Source organism: Myxine glutinosa, chromosome 10 (assembly GCF_964187855.1).
Source record: "Myxine glutinosa chromosome 10, kmMyxGlut1.1, whole genome shotgun sequence".
Lineage (NCBI taxonomy): Eukaryota > Metazoa > Chordata > Myxini > Myxiniformes > Myxinidae > Myxine > Myxine glutinosa.
The window spans coordinates 4,677,319-4,692,548 of NC_136270.1; the positions used below are offsets into that span (position 1 = coordinate 4,677,319).

Consider the following 15,230-nt stretch of genomic DNA (forward strand, 5'->3'; position numbering starts at 1 on the left):
CATGTCTCAATTTTTTCTGCTCAGCACTTTTGGAGATATAGAGGTGCAAAGTTTTGCCGTTTTTCCAAGATGGCGGCCGAACCACGTGACATATGACGTCATCATCAACATATTTTATTCCCCATGGAGAGTTCTTTACAATGAGCCATGTCTCCATTTTTTCTGTTCAGCACTTTTGGAGATATAGTGGTGCAAAGTTTTGCCGTTTTTCCAAGATGGCGGCCGACCACGTGACTGATGACGTCGTCATTAACACATTTTATTCCCCATGGAGAGTTCTTTACAATGAGCCATGTCTCAATTTTTTCTGTTCAGTACTTTCGGAGATATAGAGGTGCAAAGTTTTGCCGTTTTTCCAAGATGGCGGCCGACCACGTGACTGATGACGTCATCATTAACATATTTTATTCCCCATGGAGAGTTCTTTACAATGAGCCATGTCTCAATTTTTTCTATTTAGTACTTTCAGAGATATGGAGGTGCAAAGTTTTGCCGTTTTTCCAAGATGGCGGCCGAACCACGTGACCTATGACGTCAACATTAACATATTTTATTCCCCATGGAGAGTTCTTTACCAGGAGCCATGTGTCAATTTTTGTTTTTTTCACGGGAATTTTTTTTCGGTTTTTCCAAGATGGCGGCCGAACCACGTGACCTATGACGTCATCATTAACATATTTTATTCCACATGGAGAGTTCTTTACAATGAGCCATGTCTCAATTTTTTCTGTTCAGCACTTTTGGAGATATAGTGGCGCAAAGTTTTGCCGTTTTTCCAAGATGGCGGCCGACCACGTGACATATGACGTCATCATTAACATATTTTATTCCCCATGGAGAGTTCTTTACAATGAGCCATGTCTCAATTTTTTCTGTTCAGCACTTTTGGAGATATAGTGGCGCAACGTTTTGCCGTTTTTCCAAGATGGCGACCGAACCACGTGACTGATGACGTCGTCATTTACATATTTTATTCCCCATGGAGAGTTCTTTACAATGAGCCATGTCTCAATTTTTTCTGTTCAGTACTTTCGGAGATATAGAAGTGCAAATTGTTTCGGTTTTTCCAAGATGGCGGCCGAACCACGTCACCGAAGACGTCATCAATTGGGCACAGTCTATTCCAGGGCAAGACCAATATGTGTGCAAAGTTTGGCGATTCTACGTGCAACGGTGTAGACGCAGTGCTGCAAACAGACAGACAGACAGACAGACAAACAGACAGACAGACAAACAGACAGATGAAAAATCGGTCAGCGACCGAGGACTTGCCGGAGTGTACTTTTTTATCGGCCATTTAGAACAAATATGGCGGCTGAACCACGTGATAGATGATATCATTAACATATTTTATTCCCCATGGAGAGTTCTTTACAATGAGCCATGTCTCAATTTTTTCTGCTCAGCACTTTTGGAGATATAGAGGTGCAAAGTTTTGCCGTTTTTCCAAGATGGCGGCCGAACCACGTGACATATGACGTCATCATCAACATATTTTATTCCCCATGGAGAGTTCTTTACAATGAGCCATGTCTCCATTTTTTCTGTTCAGCACTTTTGGAGATATAGTGGTGCAAAGTTTTGCCGTTTTTCCAAGATGGCGGCCGACCACGTGACTGATGACGTCGTCATTAACACATTTTATTCCCCATGGAGAGTTCTTTACAATGAGCCATGTCTCAATTTTTTCTGTTCAGTACTTTCGGAGATATAGAGGTGCAAAGTTTTGCCGTTTTTCCAAGATGGCGGCCGACCACGTGACTGATGACGTCATCATTAACATATTTTATTCCCCATGGAGAGTTCTTTACAATGAGCCATGTCTCAATTTTTTCTATTCAGTACTTTCAGAGATATGGAGGTGCAAAGTTTTGCCGTTTTTCCAAGATGGCGGCCGAACCACGTGACCTATGACGTCAACATTAACATATTTTATTCCCCATGGAGAGTTCTTTACCAGGAGCCATGTGTCAATTTTTGTTTTTTTCACGGGAATTTTTTTTCGGTTTTTCCAAGATGGCGGCCGAACCACGTGACCTATGACGTCATCATTAACATATTTTATTCCACATGGAGAGTTCTTTACAATGAGCCATGTCTCAATTTTTTCTGTTCAGCACTTTTGGAGATATAGTGGCGCAACGTTTTTCGGTTTTTCCAAGATGGCGGCCGAACCACGTGACCTATGACGTCATAATTAACATATTTTATTCCCCATGGAGAGTTCTTTACAATGAGCCATGTCTCAATTTTTTCTGTTCAGCACTTTTGGAGATATAGTGGTGCAAACTTTTGCCGTTTTTCCAAGATGGCGGCCGACCACGTGACATATGACGTCATCATTAACATATTTTATTCCCCATGGAGAGTTCTTTACAATGAGCCATGTCTCAATTTTTTCTGTTCAGCACTTTTGGAGATATAGTGGCGCAACTTTTTGCCGTTTTTCCAAGATGGCGGCCGACCACGTGACATATGACGTCATCATTAACATATTTTATTCCCCATGGAGAGTTCTTTACAATGAGCCATGTCTCAATTTTTTCTGTTCAGTACTTTCGGAGATATAGAGGTGCAAGGTTTTTCGGTTTTTCCAAGATGGCGGCCGAACCACGTCACCGATGACGTCATCAATTGGGCACAGTCTATTCCAGGGCAAGACCAATATGTGTGCAAAGTTTGGCGATTATACGTGCAACGGTGTAGACGCAGTGCTGCAAACAGACAGACAGACAAACAGACAGACAAACAGATGAAAAATCGGTCAGAGACCGAGGACTTGCCGGAATTTACTTTTTTATCGGCCATTTAGGACAAATATGGCGGCCGAACCACGTGACCGATGATGTCATCATGAACATATTTTATTCCCCATGGAGAGTTCTTTACAATGAGCCATGTCTCAATTTTTTATATTGAGCATTTTTGGAGATATGGAGGTGCAACGTTTTTCGGTTTTTCCAAGATGGCGGCCGAACCACGTGACCTATGACGCCATCATTAACATATTTTATTCCCCATGGAGAGTTCTTTACAATGAGTCACGTCTCAATTTTTTCTATTTAGCACTTTGGGAGATATGGAGGTGGTAGGTTTTTCGGTTTTTCCAAGATGGCGGCCGAACTACGTAACTGATGACGTCATCATTAACATATTTTATTCCCCATCAAGAGTTCTTTACAAAGAGCCATGTCTCAATTTTTTCTATTCAGTACTTTCAGAGATATGGAGGTGCAAAGTTTTTAGGTTTTTCCAAGATGGCGGCCGAACCACGTGACATATGACGTCATCATTAACAAATTTTATTCCCCATGGAGAGTTCTTTACAATGAGCCATGTCTCAATTTTTTCTGTTCAGCACTTTTGGAGATATAGTGGTGCAAATTTTTTGCCGTTTTTCCAAGATGGCGGCCGACCACGTGACATATGACATCATCATTTACATATTTTATTCCCCATGGAGAGTTCTTTACAATGAGCCATGTCTCAATTTTTTCTGTTCAGCACTTTCGGAGATATAGAGGTGCAAAGTTTTTCCAAGATGGCGGCCGAACCACGTGACTGATGACGTCATCATTAACATATTTGATTCCCCATGGAGAGTTCTTTACAATGAGCCATGTCTCAATTTTTTTGGTTCAGTACTTTTGGAGATATGGAGGTGCAAATTTTTTCGGTTTTTCCAAGATGGCGGCCGAACCACGCGACTGATGACGTCATCATTAACATCTTTTATTCCCCATGGAGAGTTCTTCACAATGAGCCATGTCTCAATTTTTTCTGTTCAGCACTTTGAGATATCGAGGTGCAAATTTTTTCGGTTTTTCCAAGATGGCGGCCGAACCACGTGACCGATGACGTCATCATTTGGGCACAGTATATTAGAGGGCAAGACCAATATGTGTGCTAAGTTTGGCGATTCTACGTGCAACGGTGTAGACGCAGTGCTGCAAACAGACAAACAGACAAACAGACAAACAGATGAAAAATCGGTCAGAGACCGAGGACTTGCCGGAATTTACTTTTTTATCGGCCATTTAGGACAAATATGGCGGCTGAACCACCTGACCGATGACATCATCATTAACATATTTTATTCCCCACGGAGAGTTCTTTACAATGAGCCATGTCTCAATTTTTTCTGTTCAGCACTTTTGGAGATAGAGGTGCAACGTTTTTCGGATTTTCCAAGATGGCGGCCGAACCACGTGACCGATGACGACATCATTAACATATTTTATTCCCCCTGGAGAGTTCTTTCCAATGAGCCATGTCTCAATTTTTTCTGTTCAGCACTTTTGGAGATAGAGGTGCAACGTTTTTCGGATTTTCCAAGATGGCGGCCGAACCACGTGACCGATGACGTCATCATTAACTTATTTTATTCCCCCTGGAGAGTTCTTTCCAATGAGCCATGTCTCAATTTTTTCTATTCAGCACTTTCGGAGATATGGAGGTGAATTTTTTTCCCGTTTTTCCAAGATGGCGGCCGCACCACGTGACCGATGACGTCATCATTAACATATTTTATTCCACATGGAGAGTTCTTGACAATGAGCCATGTCTCAATTTTTTCTATTCAGCACTTTCGGAGATATGGAGGTGCTAGGTTTTTCGGTTTTTCCAAGATGGCGGCCGACCACGCGACTGATGACGTCATCATTAACATATTTTATTCCCCATGGAGAGTTCTTTACAATGAGCCATGTCTCAATTTTTTCTGTTCAGCACTTTTGGAGATATAGTGGTGCAAAGTTTTGCCGTTTTTCCAAGATGGCGGCCGACCACGTGACATATGACGTCATCATTAACATATTTTATTCCCCATGGAGAGTTCTTTACAATGAGCCATGTCTCAATTTTTTCTGTTCAGCACTTTTGGAGATATAGTGGCGCAACGTTTTGCCGTTTTTCCAAGATGGCGACCGAACCACGTGACTGATGACGTCATCATTTACATATTTTATTCCCCATGGAGAGTTCTTTACAATGAGCCATGTCTCAATTTTTTCTGTTCAGTACTTTCGGAGATATAGAGGTGCAAGGTTTTTCAGTTTTTCCAAGATGGCGGCCGAACCACGTCACCGATGACGTCATCAATTGGGCATAGTCTATTCCAGGGCAAGACCAATATGTGTGCAAAGTTTGGCGATTCGCCGTGCAACGGTGTAGACGCAGTGCTGCAAACAGACAGACAGACAGACAGACAGACAGACAAACAGACAGACAAACGAACAGATCAACATACTTGCCGGAAAAAATTTTCCGGCAAGTAATGAAAAATCGGTCAGAGACCGAGGACTTGCCGGAATTTACTTTTTTATCGGCCATTTAGGACAAATATGGCGGCCGAACCACGTGACCGATGATGTCATCATGAACATATTTTATTCCCCATGGAGAGTTCTTTACAATGAGCCATGTCTCAATTTTTTATATTGAGCATTTTTGGAGATATGGAGGTGCAACGTTTTTCGGTTTTTCCAAGATGGCGGCCGAACCACGTTACCTATGACGTCATCATTAACATATTTTATTCCCCATGGAGAGTTCTTTACAATGAGTCACATCTCAATTTTTTCTATTCAGCACTTTGTGAGATATGGAGGTGGTAGGTTTTTCGGTTTTTCCAAGATGGCGGCCGAACTACGTAACTGATGACGTCATCATTAACATATTTTATTCCCCATGGAGAGTTCTTTACAATGAGCCATGTCTCAATTTTTTCTGTTCAGCACTTTCGGAGATATAGAGTTGCAAACTTTTTCCAAGATGGCGGCCGAACCACGTGACCAATGACGTCATCACTAACATTTTATTCCCCATGGAGAGTTCTTTACAATGAGCTCAATTTTTTCTGTTCAGCACTTTTGGAGATATAGTGGTGCAAAATTTTGCCATTTTCCAAGATGGCGGCCGAACCACGTGACTGATGACGTCATCATTAACATATTTTATTACCCATGGAGAGTTCTTTACAATGAGCCATGTCTCAATTTTTTCTGTTCAGCACTTTTGGAGATATAGCGGTGCAAAGTTTTGCCGTTTTTCCAAGATGGCGGCCGACCACGTGACATATGACGTCATCATAAACATATTTTATTCCCCATGGAGAGTTCTTTACAATGAGCCATGTCTCAATTTTTTCTGTACAGTACTTTCGGAGATATAGAGGTGCAAAGTTTTTCGGTTTTTCCAAGATGGCGGCCGAACCACGTCACCGATGACGTCATCAATTGGGCACAGTCTATTCCAGGGCAAGACCAATATGTGTGCAAAGTTTGGCGATTCTCCGTGCAACGGTGTAGACGCAGTGCTGCAAACAGACAAACAGACAAACAGACAAACAGACAAACGAACAGATCAACATACTTGCCGGAAAATTTTTCCGGCAAGTAACAAACAGACAAATGAAAAATCGGTCAGAGACCGAGGACTTGCCGGAATGTACTTTTTAATCGGCCATTTTGAACAAATATGGCGGCCGAACCACGTGACCGATGGCATCATTAACATATTTTATTCCCCATGGAGAGTTCTTTACAATGAGCCATGTCTCATTTTTTTCTATTCAGCACTTTCAGAGATATGCTGGTGCATAATTTTTCGGTTTTTCCAAGATGGCGGCCGAACCACGTGACATATGACGTCATCATTAACATATTTTATTCCCCATTGAGAGTTCTTTACAATGAGCCATGTCTCGATTTTTTCTGTTCAGCACTTTTGGAGATATAGTGGTGCAAAGTTTTGCCGTTTTTCCAAGATGGCGGCCGACCACGTGACATATGACGTCATCATTAACATATTTTATTCCCCATGGAGAGTTCTTTACAATGAGCCATGTCTCAATTTTTCTGTTCAGTACTTTCGGAGATATAGAGGTGCAAAGTTTTTGGGTTTTTCCAAGATGGCGGCCGAACCACGTGACCGATGACGTTATCAATTGGGCACAGTCTATTCCAGGGCAAGACCAATATGTGTGCAAAGTTTGGCGATTCTACGTGCAACGGTGTAGACGTAGTGCTGCAAACAGACAGACAAACGAACAGATCAACATACTTGCCGGAATTTTTTCCGGCAAGTAACAAACGAACAGATCAACATACTTGCCGGAAAATTTTTCCGGCAAGTAACAAACGAACAGATAAACATACTTGCCGGAAAATTTTTCCGGCAAGTAACAAACGAACAGATCGGTCAGAGACCGAGGACTTGCCGGGATGTACTTTTTATCGGCCATTTTGGACAAATATGGCGGCCGAAACACGTGAACGATGACGTCATCATAAACATATTTTATTCCCCATGGAGAGTTCTTTTCAATGAGCCATGTCTCAATTTTTTCTATTCAGCACTTTCGGAGATGTGGAGGTGCAACGTTTTTCGGTTTTTCCAAGATGACGGCCGAACCACGTGACCGATGACGTCATCATTAACATATTTTATTCCACATGGAGATTTCTTTACAATGAGCCATGCCTCAATTTTTTTCTATTCAGGACTTTCGGAGATATGGAGGTGCTAAGTTTTTCGGTTTTTCCAAAATGGCGGCTGAACCACGTGACCGATGACGTCATCATTAACATATTTTATTCCCCATGGAGAGTTCTTTACAATGAGCCATGTCTCAATTTTTTCTATTCAGCACTTTCGGAGATATGGAGGTGTTTCGGTTTTTCCAAGATGGCGGCTAAACCACGTGACCGATGACGTCATCATTAACATATTTTATTCCCCATGGAGAGTTCTTTACAATGAGTTATGGCTCAATTTTTTCTATTCAGCACTTTCAGATATATGGAGGTGCTAGGTTTTTCGGTTTTTCCAAGATGGCGGCCGAACCACGTGACCTATGACGTCATTATTAACATATTTTATTCCCCATGGAGAGTTCTTTACAATGAGCCATGTCTCAATTTTTTCTGTTCAGCACTTTTGGAGATATAGTGGTGCAAAGTTTTGCCGTTTTTCCAAGATGGCAGCCGACCACGTGACTGATGACGTCATCATTAACATATTTTATTCCCCATGGAGAGTTCTTTACAATGAGTCATGTCTCAATTTTTTCTGTTCAGCACTTTTGGAGATATGGAGGTGCTAAGTTTTTCGGTTTTTCCAAGATGGCGGCCGACCACGTGACTGATGACGTCATCATTAACATATTTTATTCCCCATGGAGAGTTCTTTACAATGAGCCATGTCTCAATTTTTTCTGTTCAGCACTTTTGGAGATATAGTGGTGCAAATTTTTGCCGTGTTTCCAAGATGGCGGCCGACCACGTGACATATGACGTCATCATTAACATATTTTATTCCCCATGGAGAGTTCTTTACAATGAGCCATGTCTCAATTTTATCTGTACAGTACTTTCGGAGATATAGAGGTGCAAAGTTTTTCGGTTTTTCCAAGATGGCGGCCGAACCACGTCACCGATGACGTCATCAATTGGGCACAGTCTATTCCAGGGCAAGACCAATATGTGTGCAAAGTTTGGCGATTCTCCGTGCAACGGTGTAGACGCAGTGCTGCAAACAGACAAACAGACAGACAGACAAACAGATGAAAAATCGGTCAGAGACCGAGGACTTGCCGGAATTTACTTTTTTATTAGCCATTGAGGACAAATATGGTGGTCGAACCACGTGACCGATGACGTCATCATTAACATATTTTATTCCCCATGGAGAGTTCTTTACAATGAGCCATGTCTCAATTTTTTCTATTCAGCACTTTCAGAGATATGGATGTGCAAAATTTTTCGGTTGTTCCAAAATGGCGGCCGCACCACGTGACATATGACGTCGTCATTAACATATTTTATTCCCCATGGAGAGTTCTTTACAATGAGCCATGTCTCAATTTTTTCTGTTCAGCACTTTTGGAGATATAGTGGTGCAAAATTTTGCCGTTTTTCCAAGATGGCGGCCGACCACGTGGCATATGACATCATTAACATATTTTATTCCCCATGGAGAGTTCTCTACAATAAGCCATGTCTCAATTTTTTCTGTTCAGCACTTTTGGAGATATGGTGGTGCAAAGTTTTGCCGTTTTTCCAAGATGGCGGCCGACCACGTGACTGATGTCATCATTAACATATTTTATTCCCCATGGATAGTTCTTTACAATGAGCCATGTCTCAATTTTTTCTGTTCTGTACTTTCGGAGATATAGCGGTGCAAAATTTTTCCGTTTTTCCAAGATGGCGGCCGACCACGTGACATATGACGTCATCATTAACATATTTTATTCCCCATGGAGAGTTCTTTACAATGAGCCATGTCTCAATTTTTTCTGTTCAGCACTTTTGGAGATATAGTGGTGCAAATTTTTTCGGTTTTTCCAAGATGGCGGCCGACCACGTGACATATGACGTCATCATTAACATATTTTATTCTCCATGGAGTGTTCTTTACAATGAGCCATGTCTCAATTTTTTCTGTTCAGCACTTTTGGAGATATTGTGGTGCAATTTTTTGCCGTTTTTCCAAGATGGCGGCCGAACCACGTGACTGATGACGTCATCATTAACATATTTTGTTCCCCATGGAGAGTTCTTTACAATGAGCCATGTCTCAATTTTTTCTGTTCAGTACTTTCAGAGATATGGAGGTGCAAATTTTTCGGTTTTTCCAAGATGGCGGCCGAACCACGTGACGGATGACGTCATCATTAACATGTTTTATTCCCCATGGAGAGTTCTTCACAATGAGCCATGTCTCAATTTTTTCTGTTCAGCACTTTTGGAGATATAGTGGTGCAAAGTTTTGCCGTTTTTCCAAGATGGCGGCCGACCACGTGACATATGACGTCATCATTAACATATTTTATTCCCCATGGAGAGTTCTTTACAATGAGCCATGTCTCAATTTTTTCTATTCAGCACATTCAGAGATATGGAGGTGCAAAATTTTTCGGTTTTTCCAAGATGGCGGCCGAACCACGTGACATATGACGTCATCATTAACAAATTTTATTCCCCATGGAGAGTTCTTTACAATGAGCCATGTCAAAATTTTTTCTGTTCAGCACTTTTGGAGATATAGTGGTGCAAAGTTTTGCCGTTTTTCCAAGATGGTGGCCGACCACGTGACATATGACATCATCATTAACATATTTTATTCCCCATGGAGAGTTCTTTACAATGAGCCATGTCTCAATTTTTTCTGTTCAGCACTTTTGGAGATTTCGTGGTGCAAAGTTTTGCCGTTTTTCCAAGATGGCGGCCGACCACGTGACTGATGACGTCATCATTAACATATTTTATTCCCCATGGAGAGTTCTTTACAATGAGCCATGTCTCAATTTTTTCTGTTCAGCACTTTTGGAGATATAGTGGTGCAAAGTTTTGCCGTTTTTCCAAGATGGCGGCCGACCACGTGACATATGACGTCATCATTAACATATTTTATTCCCCATGGAGAGTTCTTTACAATGAGCCATGTCTCAATTTTTTCTGTTCAGCACTTTTGGAGATATAGTGGCGCAACGTTTTGCCGTTTTTCCAAGATGGCGACCGAACCACGTGACTGATGACGTCATCATTTACATATTTTATTCCCCATGGAGAGTTCTTTACAATGAGCCATGTCTCAATTTTTTCTGTTCAGTACTTTCGGAGATATAGAGGTGCAAAGGTTTTCGGTTTTTCCAAGATGGCGGCCGAACCACGTCACCGATGACGTCATCAATTGGGCACAGTCTATTCCAGGTCAAGACCAATAAGTGTGCAAAGTTTGGCAATTCTACGTGCAACGGTGTAGACGCAGTGCTGCAAACAGACAGACAAACAGACAGACAGACAAATGAAAAATCGGTCAGAGACCGAGGACTTGCCGGAATTTACTTTTTATCGGCCATTTAGGACAAATATGGCGGCGGAAACACTGTGAACGATGACGTCATCATTAACATATTTTATTCCCCATGGAGAGTTCTTTACAATGAGCCATGTCTCAATTTTTTCTATTCAGCACTTTTGGAGATCTGGAGGTGCTAGGTTTTTCCAAGATGGCGGCTAAACCACGTGACCGATGACGTCATTATTACCATATTTGATTCCCCATGGAGAGTTCTTTACAATGAGCCATGTCTCAATTTTTTCTGTTGAGCAATTTTGGAGCTATAGTGGTGCAAAATTTTTCGGTTTTTCCAAGATGGCGGCCGAACCACGTGACTGATGACGTCATCATTACCATATTTGATTCCCCATGGAGAGTTCTTTACAATGAGCCATGTCTCAATTTTTTCTATTCAGCACTTTTGGAGATCTGGAGGTGCTAGGTTTTTCCAAGATGGCGGCTAAACCACGTGACCGATGACGTCATTATTAACATATTTTATTCCCCATGGAGAGTTCTTTACAATGAGTCATGTCTCAATTTTTTCTATTCAGCACTTTCAGAGATATGGAGGTGCTAGGTTTTACGCTTTTTCCAAGATGGCGGCCGAACCACGTGACCTATGACGTCATTATTAACATATTTTATTCCCCATGGAGAGTTCTTTACAATGAGCCATGTCTCAATTTTTTCTGTTCAGCACATTTGGAGATATAGTGGTGCAAAATTTTGCCGTTTTTCCAAGATGTCGGCCGACCACGTGACATATGACGTCATCATTAACATATTTTACTCCCCATGGAGAGTTCTTTACAATGAGCCATGTCTCAATTTTTTCTGTTCAGAACTTTTGGAGATAGAGGTGCAACGTTTTTCGGATTTTCCAAGATGGCGGCCGAACCACGTGACCGATGACGTCATAATTAACATATTTTGTTCCCCATGGAGAGTTCTTTCCAATGAGCCATGTCTCAATTTTTTCTATTCAGCACCTTCGGAGATATGGAGGTGCAAAATTTTTCGAATTTTCCAAGATGGCAGCAGAACGACGTGACTGATGACGTCATCATTAACATATTTTATTCCCCCTGGAGAGTTCTTTCCAATGAGCCATGTCTCAATTTTTTCTATTCAGCACTTTCGGAGATATGGAGGTGAAAATTTTTTCCGTTTTTCCAAGATGGCGGCCAACCACTTGACTGATGACGTCATCATTTACATATTTTATTCCACATGGAGAGTTCTTCACAATGAGCCATGTCTCAATTTTTTCTGTTCAGCACTTTTGGAGATATAGTGGTGCAAAGTTTTGCCGTTTTTCCAAGATGGCGGCCGACCACGTGACATATGACATCATTAACATATTTTATTCCCCGTGGAGAGTTCTTTCCAATGAGCCATGTCTCAATTTTGTCTGTTCAGCACTTTTGGAGATATAGTGGTGCAAAGTTTTGCCGTTTTTCCAAGATGGCGGCCGACCACGTGACATATGACATCATCATTAACATATTTTATTCCCCATGGAGAGTTCTTTACAATGAGCCATGTCTCAATTTTTTCTGTTCAGCACTTTTGGAGATATAGTGGTGCAAAGTTTTGCCGTTTTTCCAAGATGGCGGCCGACCACGTGACTGATGACGTCATCATTAACATATTTTATTCCCCATAGAGTTCTTTACAATGAGCCATGTCTCAATTTTTTCTGTTCAGTTCTTTCGGAGATGTCGCGGTGCAAATTTTTTCGGTTTTTCCAAGATGGCGGCCGAACCACGTGACTGATGACGTCATCATTAACATATTGTATTCCCCATGGAGAGTTCTTTACAATGAGCCATGTCTCAATTTTTCCTGTTCAGTACTTTCGGAGATATGGAGGTGCAAGGTTTTTCGGTTTTTCCAAGATGGCGGCCGAACCACGTGACCGATGACGTCATCAATTGGGCACAGTCTATTCCAGGGCAAGACCAATATGTGTGCAAAGTTTGGCGATTCTACGTGCAACAGTGTAGACGCAGTGCTGCAAACAGACAGACAAACAGACAGACAGACAGACAGACAGATGAAAAATCGGTCAGAGACCGAGGACTTGCCGGAATGTACTTTTTTAATCGGCCATTTAGGACAAATATGGCGGCCGAAACACGTGACCGATGATGTCATCATTAACATATTTTATTCCCCATGGAGAGTTCTTTACAACGAGCCATGTCTCAATTTTTTCTATTCAGCACTTTCAGATATGGAGGTGCAATTTTTTCCCAAGATGGCGGCCGAACCATGTGACATACGACGTCATCATTAACATATTTTATTCCCCATGGAGAGTTCTTTACAATGAGCCATGTCTCAATTTTTTCTGTTCAGCACTTTTGGAAATATAGTGGTGCAAAGTTTTGCCGTTTTTCCAAGATGGCGGCCGACCACGTGACTGATGACGTCATCATTAACATATTTTATTCCCCATGGAGAGTTCTTTACAATGAGCCATGTCTCAATTTTTTCTGTTCAGCACTTTTGGAGATATAGTGGTGCAAAGTTTTGCTGTTTTTCCAAGATGGTGGCCGACCACGTGACTGATGACGTCATCATTAACATATTTTATTCCCCATGGAGAGTTCTTTACAATGAGCCATGTCTCAATTTTTTCTGTTCAGTACTTTCGGAGATATAGAGGTGCAAAGTTTTTCGGTTTTTCCAAGATGGCGGCCGAACCACGTCACCGATGACGTCATCAATTGGGCACAGTCTATTCCAGGGCAAGACCAATATGTGTGCAAAGTTTGGCGATTCTACGTGCAACGGTGTAGACGCAGTGCTGCAAACAGACAGACAGACAAACAGACAAACAGACAAACAGACAAACAAACGAACAGATCAACATACTTGCCGGAAATTTTTCCGGCAAGTAACAAACGAACAGATCAACATACTTGCCGGAAAAATTTTTCCGGCAAGTAACAAACAAACGAACAGATCAACATACTTGCCGGAATCTTTTCCGGCAAGTAACGAACAGATCAACATACTTGCCGGAATCTTTTCCAGCAAGTAATAAAGAATTGTGGAGATCAAATACTTTTGTTAATTTCAACTTATTTTTCGAGAAAATTGTGAGTTATTTGAAAAAAGTGCAAGGGTGCCAACATTTTTGGCCACGACTGCAAATGCAATGTGCAAAAGGCCCCTGAAGATACTCGAAACGATCCTCACCAAGGGCTCCTTGTTCTTTACGAGATGAACAATCTTCACAGACTCTTCATCATCATCCTCAAAATTGTTGGGAAGAGGTGGCAATGTTGGCAAAAAGTCCTTGCGAGCCACAGTGTCATGTGTGGACAACAATGCCTGCCAAAGAGGTAACATAAAGCATTTAAACAGAATTTTTAAAACCCAGGTATCTGCCTATTTTTTTTTTTTTTTTTTCTAAAGAGTTCCACTGTCCATTACTAATGTCCAGGTGCATTGAGAAGCTAGATTGGGACAACATAGTGTCTCAGCAAATATTGACAAGTTAATATGATGTGCAGGGTGAAAAAAAGGCAAAGTGGGCTTGTTGGGTTCAAAATACTTTCCAGATGCATCAATTATTTGTCACACAAACCTCGGACAATTTGGACTTTTAGAGAATGTACCTGAACATGAGGTTTGGCCAGGAGCTCCAAGAGCTCTCTTGATTCGCCGTTGGTTTGCGCACTTTGCAGTTCCTCCAGCAACTGAGACAAAAAGCATCGTCAGTGAAGTAAAAACAATCGCAACTTCTATCAGCAACAGGTTTTGTTTAATTAATTGTCCCTAAGTATGCAAAATAATAAAGCAAACAAAGCTGTATGAAGACATGCAACATGTTTTAACCAGACTTGGTGGTGTAATGGTCAGAGCATCTGCCCCAAATTTGGGAGGTCTGCGGGTCAATCAAACCCCACCCGAGTCATACCAGTGGCTTGAAATATATATACACATTTAAAAAATAAAAATAAACAGGAAATAAATCCTGCGTGGGGCTAGTGTGACAAAATTCTGACAACCCGGGACTCGAACCAAGGACCTCATCACTTATGCGGTGACAGCCCACTAAGCCATTGAGTCTTCGGGATCTCCTCAGAAATTTTCCACACTTATCACAGCGAGCTTTATAATGGCCTGCTCGGCAGACCCCGGATGAGTGTAAGTATATGTATGCAAGTATATGTAGAAGTGCATTGGAGATTAACTCATCAATTTTTAATAAACAGGAAATAAATCCTGCTAGTGGTTTTTAACCTAAACCTAAATCTCCTCAGAAAACCTAAACGGTGGTTTTTAGTGGGAATGTGAATATATATATATATATATATATATATTCACATTCACACTAGCAGGATATATATATATATATACATATATAT

The 15,230-nt window shown here is 41.5% G+C and overlaps 1 protein-coding gene across 1 annotated transcript in view; it reads right to left on the reverse strand.

Annotated features, from left to right (window-relative positions):
• MPP7 (MAGUK p55 scaffold protein 7) overlaps positions 1–15,230 on the reverse strand; it is a 162,389-nt gene that overhangs the window by 106,021 nt on the left and 41,138 nt on the right. Inside the window, exons 5-6 of the mRNA XM_068127153.2 lie at positions 14,478–14,558; positions 14,056–14,190 (exon numbers count right to left, since the gene is read on the reverse strand). Coding sequence (XP_067983254.1) covers positions 14,056–14,190; positions 14,478–14,558 — 216 coding nt within the window. The remainder of the gene's footprint in view (positions 1–14,055; positions 14,191–14,477; positions 14,559–15,230) is intronic.